A 12,386-nucleotide genomic window follows, 5' to 3' on the forward strand; every position below is an offset into this window, starting at 1 on the left:
GCTGGAATAGCAACAGTGTAATGTACTATGAATTGCTTCGTCGAGGTGTAACCATCGCTACTGACATTGTCAATAACTGAGATGTATAGCGGACACTATCCAAGAACAACGATCAGGAAGACTGCGTAAAGTGATGCTACTCCACTAAAACGCTCGCCCACATTCCGCTAGACCGAGAAAAACACTTATACAGGAGTTTTCTTGGGACGTCAGTCCGCACCGACTTTATTAACTTCATCTTGCGGCCTCGGATTTTCACCTTTTCCGATAGCAATCGGACAATCATCAAGCAACTTTCTTTCCGGGTGAAAACACCTTCTGAACATGGCTCGGCGTGTTCTTCGCCTCAAGAAGACGTTATTTCTACAGTCGCGGAATCTAAAAGTTACCTCAGCCTTGGTAAACTGTTGAAAATAATGTAGAAGAATATATGATTGATGACTAAAGTTTATGTTATGTGTTATGTGTATCTTATGGAAAAATGCTACCAACCTATGCACCAAACTAATATTTATTGTCAGTACGAGCACACCGATTGCATTTTCAATGCATCTTTCAGTCTGCATCTATTACAGGAGGAACATCCAAAAACATATTGATTAGAAAAGTACATTTCTAACATAATTTGCTGTATAGGACTATGCGGTTTGTTGAAAATGGTAGCTTTACTCATGAAGTTATTAATGGAAACGCTTCAGCATGTTCTCTTGCACCTAAACCACAAGAAATTCAAACGTAGGGTAGTGTTTCAACAAGATGGTGCACCGCCACACTGGGGTTATTTGTTCTCCAGATCTTGGATTAAATCTTTTCAGAGTGATGGGTCAACTACCACGTTCTCCAGACATTTTGTAGGGTTACGTCAAAGACAAAACTTGCAGTTCATGGTCAGACACTCACAGCAGAAAGACGAGATGCTGTAGAGACGGTGACGGAAGAGATGCTACCCAAGGCGCGGATAGAAACTTTCACCCAGACGTTCCAGGGTTAACAAACAGCTCCCATGTAGAAGTGAATCCATAAAAAGCTTCATAAGTCAATATTTTAATGAAGATTAAAGCAGCCAACCGCTTGCACAATGATTTGATTGCACTGACTTACTTTCGATAGTCTCAGCTATGCGATTGAATTCGTGATTTCCTGTCAGACAGGTCACAGTTGACGGAAAGTCGTAGAGTGAAACAGAAGTGATTTCAAGCGTTCCCAAAGGTAGTTCTGTAGTTACTGTGCTGTTCTTTATCTATATAAACTATTTACGAGACAATCTGAGCGGCCGTCTTAGGCTGTTTGCAGATGATACTGTCGTTTATCGTCTAATAAAGTCATCAGAAGATCAAAACAAATTACAAAACGATTTCGAAAAGAAATCTGTATGATTCTAAAACTGGTAGTTGACCCTAAATAATGATAAGTGAGAGGTCATCCACATCAGTGGGAAATTAATCCGTTATACTTCGGTTACACTATAAACTAATCAGATTTAAAGGCCATAAATTCTACAAAGTATCTAGAACTACAATTACGAACAACTTAACTGGGAAAGAGCACATAAAAAATGTTGTAGGAAAGGCAACTCAAAGACTGCTTTTTATTGGCGGATTTACTGAAGAGACTACCCACAGTACGCTTATCCGTCCTCTTTTGGAGTAATGCTGTACAATGTGGGATCCTTACCAGACCAGATAAAGTTCAAAGAAGGACAACACGTTTTATATTATAGCGAAATATGGAAGAGAGTTTCACGGACATCATATAGGATTTCGGGTGGACATCATTAAAGCAAATGCGTTTCTCGTTGCGGTGGGATCTTATCACGAAATAACAATCGCCAAGTTTCTTCCCCGAATTCGAAAATATTTTGTTCACGCCGACCTGCGCAAACAGAGCTTGTATGGATAGATATAGGTATTTGTCTCTTCCGTGATCTATTCGAGAGTGGAATAATAGAGAAATATGGTGTAGGTGGTTCGATGAAACCTCTGCCAGATCTGTGATTTTCAGAGTAGCCATGTATATGTAGATTATACCGATTTAAGGATATCTTCTTCAGAATGAGTTATAGTTGTCTACAAATCAACGAAGGGGAAGAATAGTCATTTAAAAACCTTAAGTAGCACAAGACGTATTAAAATAACAATTGTAGATATTCATTAATAAGAAAATTAGTACTTATTTGACATGAGCAGTTCAGCTCATTTGGATTTACTACCTCCCCGTGCTATGTAAGTAATACCTGTTCTGTTTTTAATACATCTTGTGCTACTTAAGATTTTTGAGAAGTTTGTTATTCTCTTGCGCTGATTAAAAACGTTTTGTAGGTAACTGTAACTTATTCTGATGAAAAACCCCTTAGTCGGTATCAAACCAGGTCAATGCAATAAAATCTTTGCAATCGATTGGCTGATTTTATTCTTCATTAAAACTTAAATAAGGTTGCTAAACGTCAGCCATGTTCAAAGTCTTTACCAAAGAAAATCATCAAACAGCCGTATATTTTCAGAATTTACTTTATTTAGACGACCAGTTTCGGCATCTCATTAATGTTGTCTTCAGTCTTCTATGCACTTCGTGTACATACAATCAAATATATTGATACTTGCATATATGAAGCCGTCAGTATCTGGATTCCTTGAATTCGTTTTTGGAATGGTTGTTTCGAAGATGTGACAGCAATTCAAAACTGTTTTTAAGTTAAGCACCATTTTCAACAAAACAAACAGCGGTCCCATCGAACTAGGCAAGGATAGGGAAGGAATTCGATCGTGCCCTTTCTAAGGGACAATCTCAGCATTTGCCTGAAGCGGTTTAGGGACATCACGGAAAACCTACATCAGGACGGCCGGTCGGGAGTTTGAGTCCTCGTCGTCCCGAATGTGAGTCCAGTGTGCTAACAACTGCGTCACCTCACGTGGCGTCGTGTGTATAAGTGCAGACTTTGTACAGGCGTTAAATAATAAGCAGCTGTTTGAAACAAAATGAGACAGCTGAGGCATACAAAATGCAGTTGATACTTATATTTACGATGTATCTATATTAAGCCAATTTCAATTGGTTGAAGACCTGAAATACATCTTGGCGTAAAAGTGCCACTGGTGCCATTTGGACGCGGTAAGGAGGGAAGGCGTCAGCACACCGGTCATTGTCGGGTTAGAAGACCCGGAGCCGTTACTAATCGGTCAGCTGACGTAACGAGGCTGAGTGCACCATGTTCAGATTTTACCCAAAAAAAATCCCTGCCAGTACCAGGAATCGAACTAGGATCCCCTGCATTTCACCCAACAACGATAACAACTCAGCTTTTTTCTTTTTTTTTGTACACAGGAAACACACCGAAATATACACTCCAATGATAGTGTATTCCTTCAAAAAACAGAAATATTCTCGTTTTTTCCAGAACACGTATTGAAGGCAATCAATTTTAATAAGACAAAATAAGTCATTGCGGCAAAAACAAATGTGAAATCAGAAAAAGTATCGGAAGGAATGGGGCGTCAATTTTAACGTTCCCACACTTCTTTCTTCGGCCACATCTACATCGTGGAACATCTAAATCCATAGAAAGGTTCACAAAAATAAAAAATAAAAATAAAAAAGGGGGGCATGGCAACTCATCCAACACCTTGGCGATGAAAAACAAAATACAACATATTAGAAAAAAATTCACGATAATGGGGCATCCGGAGCCACGTCCAGTGTGCGGTGGCCATATAGTGGGAGAAGGTACACGGATCTGCGTCATATCCACTACCATCACGTAGTGGGCATAATGGCCTACAAGCCACATGACGGTATTGTTCTTCGATCGAGGAAAGAAGGTTGAGTCGGGACACAAGAGAATCTCCCCCGAAATAGCGGCCACCGACGTCCTGAGGAGAAAAGCCAGTTGTCGTTGAAGCCAATGGTCATGACCGCAGGAAATCAACCGATGAGATAATGTATCAGTTTCATGGCAACGATTGCAGCGATCCGTTACACTGAGGCCAATACGAAAAGGTCGCACGTTGGTAGGTACAATATCATGAACAACTTGGTACCAAGAGGACGCCACTTCCATCGGGAAAATCGGGAGACCAAACAATCTTCCAGTTCGTTTCTGGCGACAGGGCTTCCACAGAGGGAAGACTATAAGGAACTGACCAGCGGTTTAACAGCATTTTTTGGGAGAGATTCGCTTGGGAAACCATATTTACTCCTAAATAACTGACCTCAAGAAAAAATTCCCTGACGTGCTTTAATTTATAACTAATCCTACCAATATCATCTGGAGGTGTTAAACTCTCCGCTCGGATACAGTCATTAAGGCGAGCTGTAAATGACTGGGGGGGGGGGGGGGGGTGGCGCGTTGACATGTTAACACGGTGCGACGGATGAATAAGGCACACGCCTTAACCCGAATATCAGGGATGCCCAAACCTTCCTGCAAACGGGGCCGTGCCATAACCCCATAACGCACGCGAAATACAGAGTGGCGCCAGACAAACCTGCCAGTTAAACTTTGCAGCCTGCGGGCTACTATCGCAAGAAGAGGAAAGATTTGTGCAATAAAATAAGCCTTACTTAACACAAACGTTTCCATGGCCCGAACCTTATGAAGAAGTGAGAGGGAGCGACGCTCGTGTTCGATGATTGCACCCTGAATATTATCCGTAACAGACTTCCAGTTTATCGTAGCCATCTTTGGCAGACAGCTGTCAATTATAACTCCCAACGATCGATATCGGGGACCTTCGAAGCCCATGGAATTTCAACAGCGTCAAATCCTAGCAAACTGAGTAAACAACATTTCTGTCATTAACCCGCGCTCCCGTAAGACGACAAAAGGCATCCAAAACTACCATCAGCAGTGGTACATCATCATGGGTACGGAGAAGAGCCATAACGTCATCAGCACATGCACGGACGGTAAACCTTTCTCCCAGCAGCCACCAGCTACTCAAACGAGCAGCTATAGCTCGCAATAATGGTTCCAGAAACAGCACGTAGAGCGACATTCATAATGGACTTCCTTGAAGGACGCCCTGACACACCGCGATTGGGGAAGTAAGACTGCCATTTACGTCAATGGACGCTCGAATACCAGTTATTAGAGAGCTAAATAGGCGTCGTGCAGCATTGTTAAAACCAACAGTCGTCAATACTCGCATAAGGAATCCACGATTGACGCGGTCGAACGCTTGGTGAAAATCAATGAAAAGCAAAGCGCTTGGAACGGGAATGGTGGAAGCAATCGAAATTAAGTCTCGACATTCAGCAACGGGAGTCAGGAGACTACGACCCGGAAGACAACTTTGAAGACGCGATGATGGTGGTCAACAATACCAATAGTCGGCTATTGACCGCTCGCGCCACTATTTTATAATCATAGTTGAAGAGGGTTATTGGACGGACCTGATCCACACGCAAACGTCCCGGCTTTTTGAGAATCAGGACTTATTTAGCAACATTAAAACTGGGCGGGAGAAAGCCTCCCTGGAACACTTCATTCACTATGGATGTTATCGTATCTCCTATTAAGGGCCAAAATCGAATATAAAACTCTTTGGGAAGGCCATCGGGGCCAGGTGATTTGTGGGAGGGAGAACGAGCCACAATATCAAGTATATCATCGTGATGGAATACAGAGAAAAACTCTTCCAGGAGAGCTGGTGTAACAACACAATCAAGGAGGGAGGTGAAATCAACAGACGGTGGACCGTATGGATCCACTTCAGTATAAAGCTCGGAATAATACTGGCAAAGTTCGCTCATGATATCAGATTGGGAGGACCACTCACGCCCATCTAGAGAACGAATGGTAGAAGGACACGTCCTTTGAGATCGCTTGTGACGCCGGAGAAGATGATAGAGTTCAACTCATCCTGTACGATTGAACGAGGATGGGAACGCAGTTGGACCCCATCCATTTGCCTACGTTTGAGTTGGAGAAGTTTTGCCTTCACACGGTGGACGTCTACGACTCTCAAGGGAGCATCACGAGCACTATTGTAAAGATCGCGAAGGACTGCATGATAAAATTCCCTAGTGCGCCTTCGTTCAGCCTCCTTTTCAGCGCTAAAATGCTCGAGTGTATTTCGAATCCGGGGTTTAGCAAAGGTAACCCACCATTCGAGAAGTGAGGAATAACGCGTCTGGGACTGGGTTGTCCGCCGCCATACGTCTGCGATGATGCCTTCCAGAGAGGGGCTCGTGAGATGTAGAGTGTTTAGCTTCCATAAAGGGCGCGAGAGATGGAACCGCTGCGGGACGTGGTTAAAAGTCATTGAAACAGCACAGTGATCAGTGAAACTGGCAGGAATTACATCAATCGACAGCAGCTGACTGCATATGGGGGCAGACACATAAAAGTGGTCCAATCGGCTACTTGAAGTAGCTGTAAAAAACGTAAACCGCACCAATGTAGGATATCTGCAAACCCAAGCATCCTGGAGATGCAAGGACGTCACCATATCATTAAATTCACGACAAAATGTATAACTGGGGGTCTGATCAACACGGCGTAAGACGCAGTTAAAATCGCCCCCTAACAAAACCATGCGCGGGTTCCGTCGGATTAAATAAACAACTTCTTCATTATAGAATCGCGCGCGATCGGATGAACGAACGGATCCAGACGGAGCGTAAAGAAAAATTAAGGTGAGGTCATAAAAACTACAGCCTATACCGCGACCATCATCTAACGTTTCGAAGTCCGTCAGCGGCATTCCATCTCGATAAAGCAAAGCCATACCGGTAGAATTTTCAGGCGCGACATTGAAAAACATAGAATATCCAGGAAGACAAAACACATCAAATAATACCTCTTGTAAAAACACGATATCTGCTTGGGAATCGTAAATAAACTGGCGTAACGTAGCAAGCCGTAATTGGGAATGTATCCTATTAACATTGAGGGTTAGAAATGTATACGCCTGCATCCGTCAACACTTGTAAGGTCAATAAAACAACATTAAAGAAAAAGCACTATCACGTCCGTCGCTCCCCAACGTCCGGAGGCGGGGAAAAGAAGGAATAATGTTAGTCCTCCCCATCTGACGCCGAGGAATCCTCGCTTTTCTTTTTACGACGCGCCGCGGCACGGGCAGGTTGAAAACGCTGTTTCACACCACTCCGTGAAAATATACACTCTTGATGAGGAGGGGTTGAGAGCACGTCAAGCTCCGATTTCACAGAGGAGCCATCGTAACCGCACTTATCGGAAATCGGGGAACACAACTCGGAACGACCAACAGCAAATCAGGTACAGAAGAGACAGGTAATGCAGTGCCGTTGTCGGGTGGCATCTCCTGAACATCAGGAAGAGAACCCGTAGAATCCTGTTGCTCGACCGTCTCAGGGTGGAGGAGGGGTAGTACTGCACTAGAACACTGTAAAGGCTGGCCGGCAGGCGAGTCTCTGCGGGAAAAACGGAACCCACGGGAACCGTCACGTCGACGGGTGAAGTGGGGGACGCGGATTGAACGCACATTTCAACATCAACAGAAGCAGCTACATTCTTTCTAGTAATACTGGAATGACAATTAACGTCAGTGGACAACGCATTACCGCCAGAAGGTGCACCCTTGTCAACGCCGTGTCAGAAGAACGAGACTGGAGTGGGACGTCTCGAAATCTGTACCATCCTCAGTCCGCCGGCGTTTGACGATCGCTGCAGGAGCCGTCGTCCCCTCGTGGACAGAAGCCACACTGGTACGCGTCGGTAACGGTGGAAATTCGCGAGGAGTAGGTTGTAATGTTGCCCCTACATCGCTAAAAGCTGGAGTCTGACTGACAGCTGACTGCGAAGTTATTATGTATGCTAACGTTGAAGGAAGACGTTTTTGATAAGACGACGTCAGAACAGTAGTACAGCGCGGGCAGTCAGATCTGAGATGACCGCTTTCGTTACAGAGAAAACAAGTTCCTTCTTGCCCTGTATACGTAACATGGATGCGGTAACCACAAACAGTTAAGTGGGGAGGAATATTCTTTTTATCGCACACGTCCACAGTCCGGATACCATTATAACACTAGAAGCGATGTTGTGCTGACCAGCGTTCCCATCGAATATGCCGTATGATTCCAAACGGAAGCAACGCTGTTTTAAGAAATGAATCGTCCACTTCAGGAGGAAGGTTATAAATTCTAACCGGAGTATACTCGAATGCCGCATTTTCAAGGAGGACTTGACTAACAGAACCATCGCGATGTGTAAACAACACTTTAGAACCAACCCGGGAGAGAAGTCTTTCTACTTGAACGGGATCATGAAACTTCACAAAGAATGCATACAAATCAGAATCAAAGTAAGCAGTATCTACCTGATCAGGTGTAACGCGGCTAACATCAGCCAACCAATCCTCAATTTCTAAGGAGCCAGGTTGAACACGACGCGTACTCTTGTCAAAACTGAAACGAACAGTAGCTCGACGAGGAACAGATTTAGGAGACTCGACAGACACCATGGCGCGGGCAGAAAACACCGCCGCCAAGAGGAAAATGACAACAAACTTCGCTACGCAACTACGATGTGACTCCGGCCGATACACCAACAAGACTGAGTAGCTTCGACACAAGCGGCGCTGCGGCACAGCCGGAAGTTATCGACGACCTGCTCGCTCGACGCGCAAGGCGACACTCTAATGATAAAGAGGACAACACAACACCCAGTCCCTGAGCGGAGAAAATCTCCGACCCAGCCGGGAATCGAACCCGGGCCCCTTGGCTTGACAGACCGCCGCGCTGACCACTTTTTTTTTTTTTTAATCTCATTTTGTTCTACATTGCACGTTGACTTTGTTCGTGGCGGACGTCCTATGACACTTTTTTTGCTTGTTCGTTGATCCGTTCACTCAGTTTTTTTTATTACAGAGAATAGCTAAACCCTCTGACCGAATACGCCGTGTCGGCAACCACTCAGCTATCGGGGCGGACTAACTATGGACTCTTGGCGTAAATAAAACTGAAAAATATCGATGACTATTGTTGTTTTGTACTTTTTTTAATCCAGTACCTTTTCATGGTAACACGTCATAAAACGTTCTTTCCCTGCAGTTCCAACACTGCTTTTTTCTCTTGCTTTGATAGAACATACATTACTGTAAAATATTAAGATATAATTGTGTTTAAATTCACGCTATTTTACCTATAATCATCAAACACGACATGAAGGAGAGAAGACCTTCATTTGCGATGGGAGAGCTTCAGTATCCCATCTGATTATAATTATTAGGTTTTCTGTAGCTTCCCTAATCACTTTAAGCAATTTACGAAATGATTCTGCCCACAGGTTGCAGCCAAATCCTCTATTCCGCCTACACCACAACGCCATCTCTTGCTTCCTTTCCACCAATCCAAATTCCCCATCTTTAACTTCTGACATCGAAAAGTTTTCAGTAGCTCATGCCACTCAACTAAGAGCTATTTGTCGAAAGTCTTCTGGCACTCTCATCAGCTATTGTGAAGATCTTTCCTGCACTATCGGTGTCGATTGTTACTAACCTTTGTCAGACACAAGGCACTGTAAGTGAAAAACCTCTTGTGTCAGATGTAACAGTCGAAACTTGTAGCAATAATAATGGTAGTGCAAGATGATATTCGACTGATGACAGAATCTTCTAATTCGACACATTTTTTCTAGAATATAAAATGGAACACCATTAAATACAGTGTAAACAGAGCACCACATTGACCGCAGAAAATGTTGGAAAGACGCACTGGTACTATTTTGCTGCTTTCTGGCTTATTTCTTAAGTATTTACTTGTAATTATAAAATGCATTTGTATGAAGAAATGTGACTTATGAAATTTATTGAAGGCTTTTCTCGTTACAAATGATTACTAGCGTACCCTGCCAAAAAAATATTTTTGATATAGTTAAAAAAGGAAATACTGATGTTTTAGCAATAACTTAAAGCATCTGCAGGTTACCTTGAAAAGGATATGCAATGCATATCCGAAATTTGGCTTGAAATGTTGAAGTACACTCACACATTTTAGGATTTACAAATCATTACGGAAATTGCGTTACGGAATCTTTCTTAAACCAGACTCATTGGGTTGAGAGAGCAGTTACTACTCAGTATAAATACTGAGAAGAAATCATTTGGTATGAAATTACCCTGGCTGCCGGAGTCGCCGTCACCATTCCAGTCAAAGTGGTACGCGAACATCGGCAGCGACGTGTGGAGAGTGTGCAGTTCGATGCTCCTCGACACGCCGTGAAACGTGTTGAAGTCGCCCGTCATCTGAAAAGCGCAGCATCTGCTGTGAATCTGACACTTTTATACAACAGTTACACAGTTAGTCCTCACTGCAGTTTGAACAAATCTTTTACATTAACTTATGTTCTTTATTGATCCGCTTACCTCCACCAACAGGTTTATGTTGTCCTTGGTGAGCTTCTCGTCTCCAAAATAATATTCCCAAGCACGCCTTCCTATTTTCGCCATCATTTCTGGTTCACCCTCGACGACGATGCCCAAATATTTGGGAAGTTCTGTTTCTGGATCGTCGTTGAGTTTCTGCATCAGTTCAGGAGACTCCAGCACCTCTGCCGAAAAACGCACCAGACTAATTTAAGTCCCTCGGTACGAAATTCCAGAAAATACAATAACATTTTTTTCAGTGGACTAAGAAGGCTAAACGATGCAGATGAACTAATATTGAAATTCTGCATTCCCACGCTGCACCGTAAAATACAAAAAGAGGATTGTTATTAAACGTAAGTGAAACTAAAATTAGAGTCTATTTGATTTTAGGAACAGTTTATTTCACATCATGACAGCCGTCAGAAAGTTGTATCGATTCGTCACTTTTACAGCCCAGCTACGAGAATAAAGCAAAATTTAACATTAATCGGGATACATCTCTGGTTATGAATGTACATGACGCAAAACCGTACGTAGTTGTTTCCTTGCGCTATCAGACACACTTATAAAATATCTCCACAAGTTGTCAGGAAACGTTCTGGTATTTAAATCAGTAGCACCTTTTTTCCGTACGCACAAAACTGATGTTGTTGTTGTTGTGGTCTTCAGTCCTGAGACTGGTTTGATGCAGCTCTCCATGCTACTCTATCCTGTGCGAGCTTTTTCATCTCCCAGTACCTACTGCAACCTACATCCTTCTGAATCTGCTTAGTGTATTCATCTCTTGGTCTCCCTCTACGATTTTTACCCTCCACGCTGCCCTCCAATACTAAATTGGTGATCCCTTGATGCCTCAGAACATGTCCTACCAACCGATCCCTTCTTCTGGTCAAGTTGTGCCACAAACTTCTCACTGATACACTATTGAAATATTCTGACAGATTAAATTGTTTGCTGTGTAGCGATACGAAATCGAAACATTTCCTATCGCAGGCACTGCTTTTACTGACTAAGTACAAATTTTTGTTGTTTAACACGCTATTATTTGAATTACTTTATGTCTGACGAACGGGATAGTCATTAAATCCACGGAATTGATGCTAGACTCTCATTAAAAGAAAATATTCACTTCTTTTTTAGTAACGAATTCCAAACTCCTCTCTTGTGCCACCCTCTTCGTCTCAGAGTAGCTCTTGTACCCAACTTCCTAAGTTGTTTTCTGGATATATTCCAATCTCTGTCTTCCCCTACAGTTTTTACCCCCTCCAACTCCTTCTAGTAGAGCGGAAGGTATACTCTGTTGTCTTAACTCATGTCTTAGCACATGTCGCTTCTTCTTGTTAGCGTTTTTCATATGTTACTTTCTTCGCCGATTCTGACCTTACCCCTTATCTTACCAGTCCACCTAATTTGCAGAATTCTTCTATAGCACCTCATCTTAAACGCTTGGATTCCCTTTCATTCCCTTTTTTCTCATGTCCGTGATTCATTATATAAAATGCTGTGTTCTCAACTTACATTGTCAGAAACTTCTTCCTCAAATTAAGGACTCTGTTTGATACTAATAGAGTCGGCCGGTGTGGCCGAGCGGCTCTAGGCGCTTCAGTCTGGAACCGCGCGACCGCTACTGTCGCAGGTTCTAATCCTGCCTCGGGCATGGATGTGTGTGATGTCCTTAGGTTAGTTAGGTTTAAGTAGTTCTAAGTTCCAGAGGACTGATGACCTCAGATGTTAAGTCGCATAGTGCTCAGAGCCATTTGAACCATTTTTTATACTAATAGACTTCTTTTGGCCAGGAACGCCCTCTTGGCCTCGGCTAGTATCTTTTATGCCATCCTTGCCGTGTCTAGCATGGATTATTTTGCTGCCTAGGTACCAGAATTTCTTAACTTCTTCTACTTCCTGATCACCAATTTTGATGTTAAGCTTCTCGCTCTTTTCATTTCTGTCACTTCTCATTACTTTTCCATTTCTTCGATTTACACTCAGTTCGTATTCTGTAGCCATTATACTCTTCATTCTATTTGATATATTTTGTAA

At 43.0% G+C, this 12,386-nt stretch overlaps 1 protein-coding gene across 1 annotated transcript in view; it reads right to left on the reverse strand.

Moving 5' to 3' along the window:
* LOC126482010 (venom carboxylesterase-6-like) overlaps positions 1-12,386 on the reverse strand; it is a 143,308-nt gene that overhangs the window by 54,038 nt on the left and 76,884 nt on the right. The window contains exons 7-8 of the mRNA XM_050105978.1: positions 10,344-10,528; positions 10,097-10,223 (exon numbers count right to left, since the gene is read on the reverse strand). Coding sequence (XP_049961935.1) covers positions 10,097-10,223; positions 10,344-10,528 — 312 coding nt within the window. The remainder of the gene's footprint in view (positions 1-10,096; positions 10,224-10,343; positions 10,529-12,386) is intronic.

Source organism: Schistocerca serialis, chromosome 5 (genome assembly GCF_023864345.2).
Source record: "Schistocerca serialis cubense isolate TAMUIC-IGC-003099 chromosome 5, iqSchSeri2.2, whole genome shotgun sequence".
In the NCBI taxonomy this organism is placed as follows: domain Eukaryota; kingdom Metazoa; phylum Arthropoda; class Insecta; order Orthoptera; family Acrididae; genus Schistocerca; species Schistocerca serialis.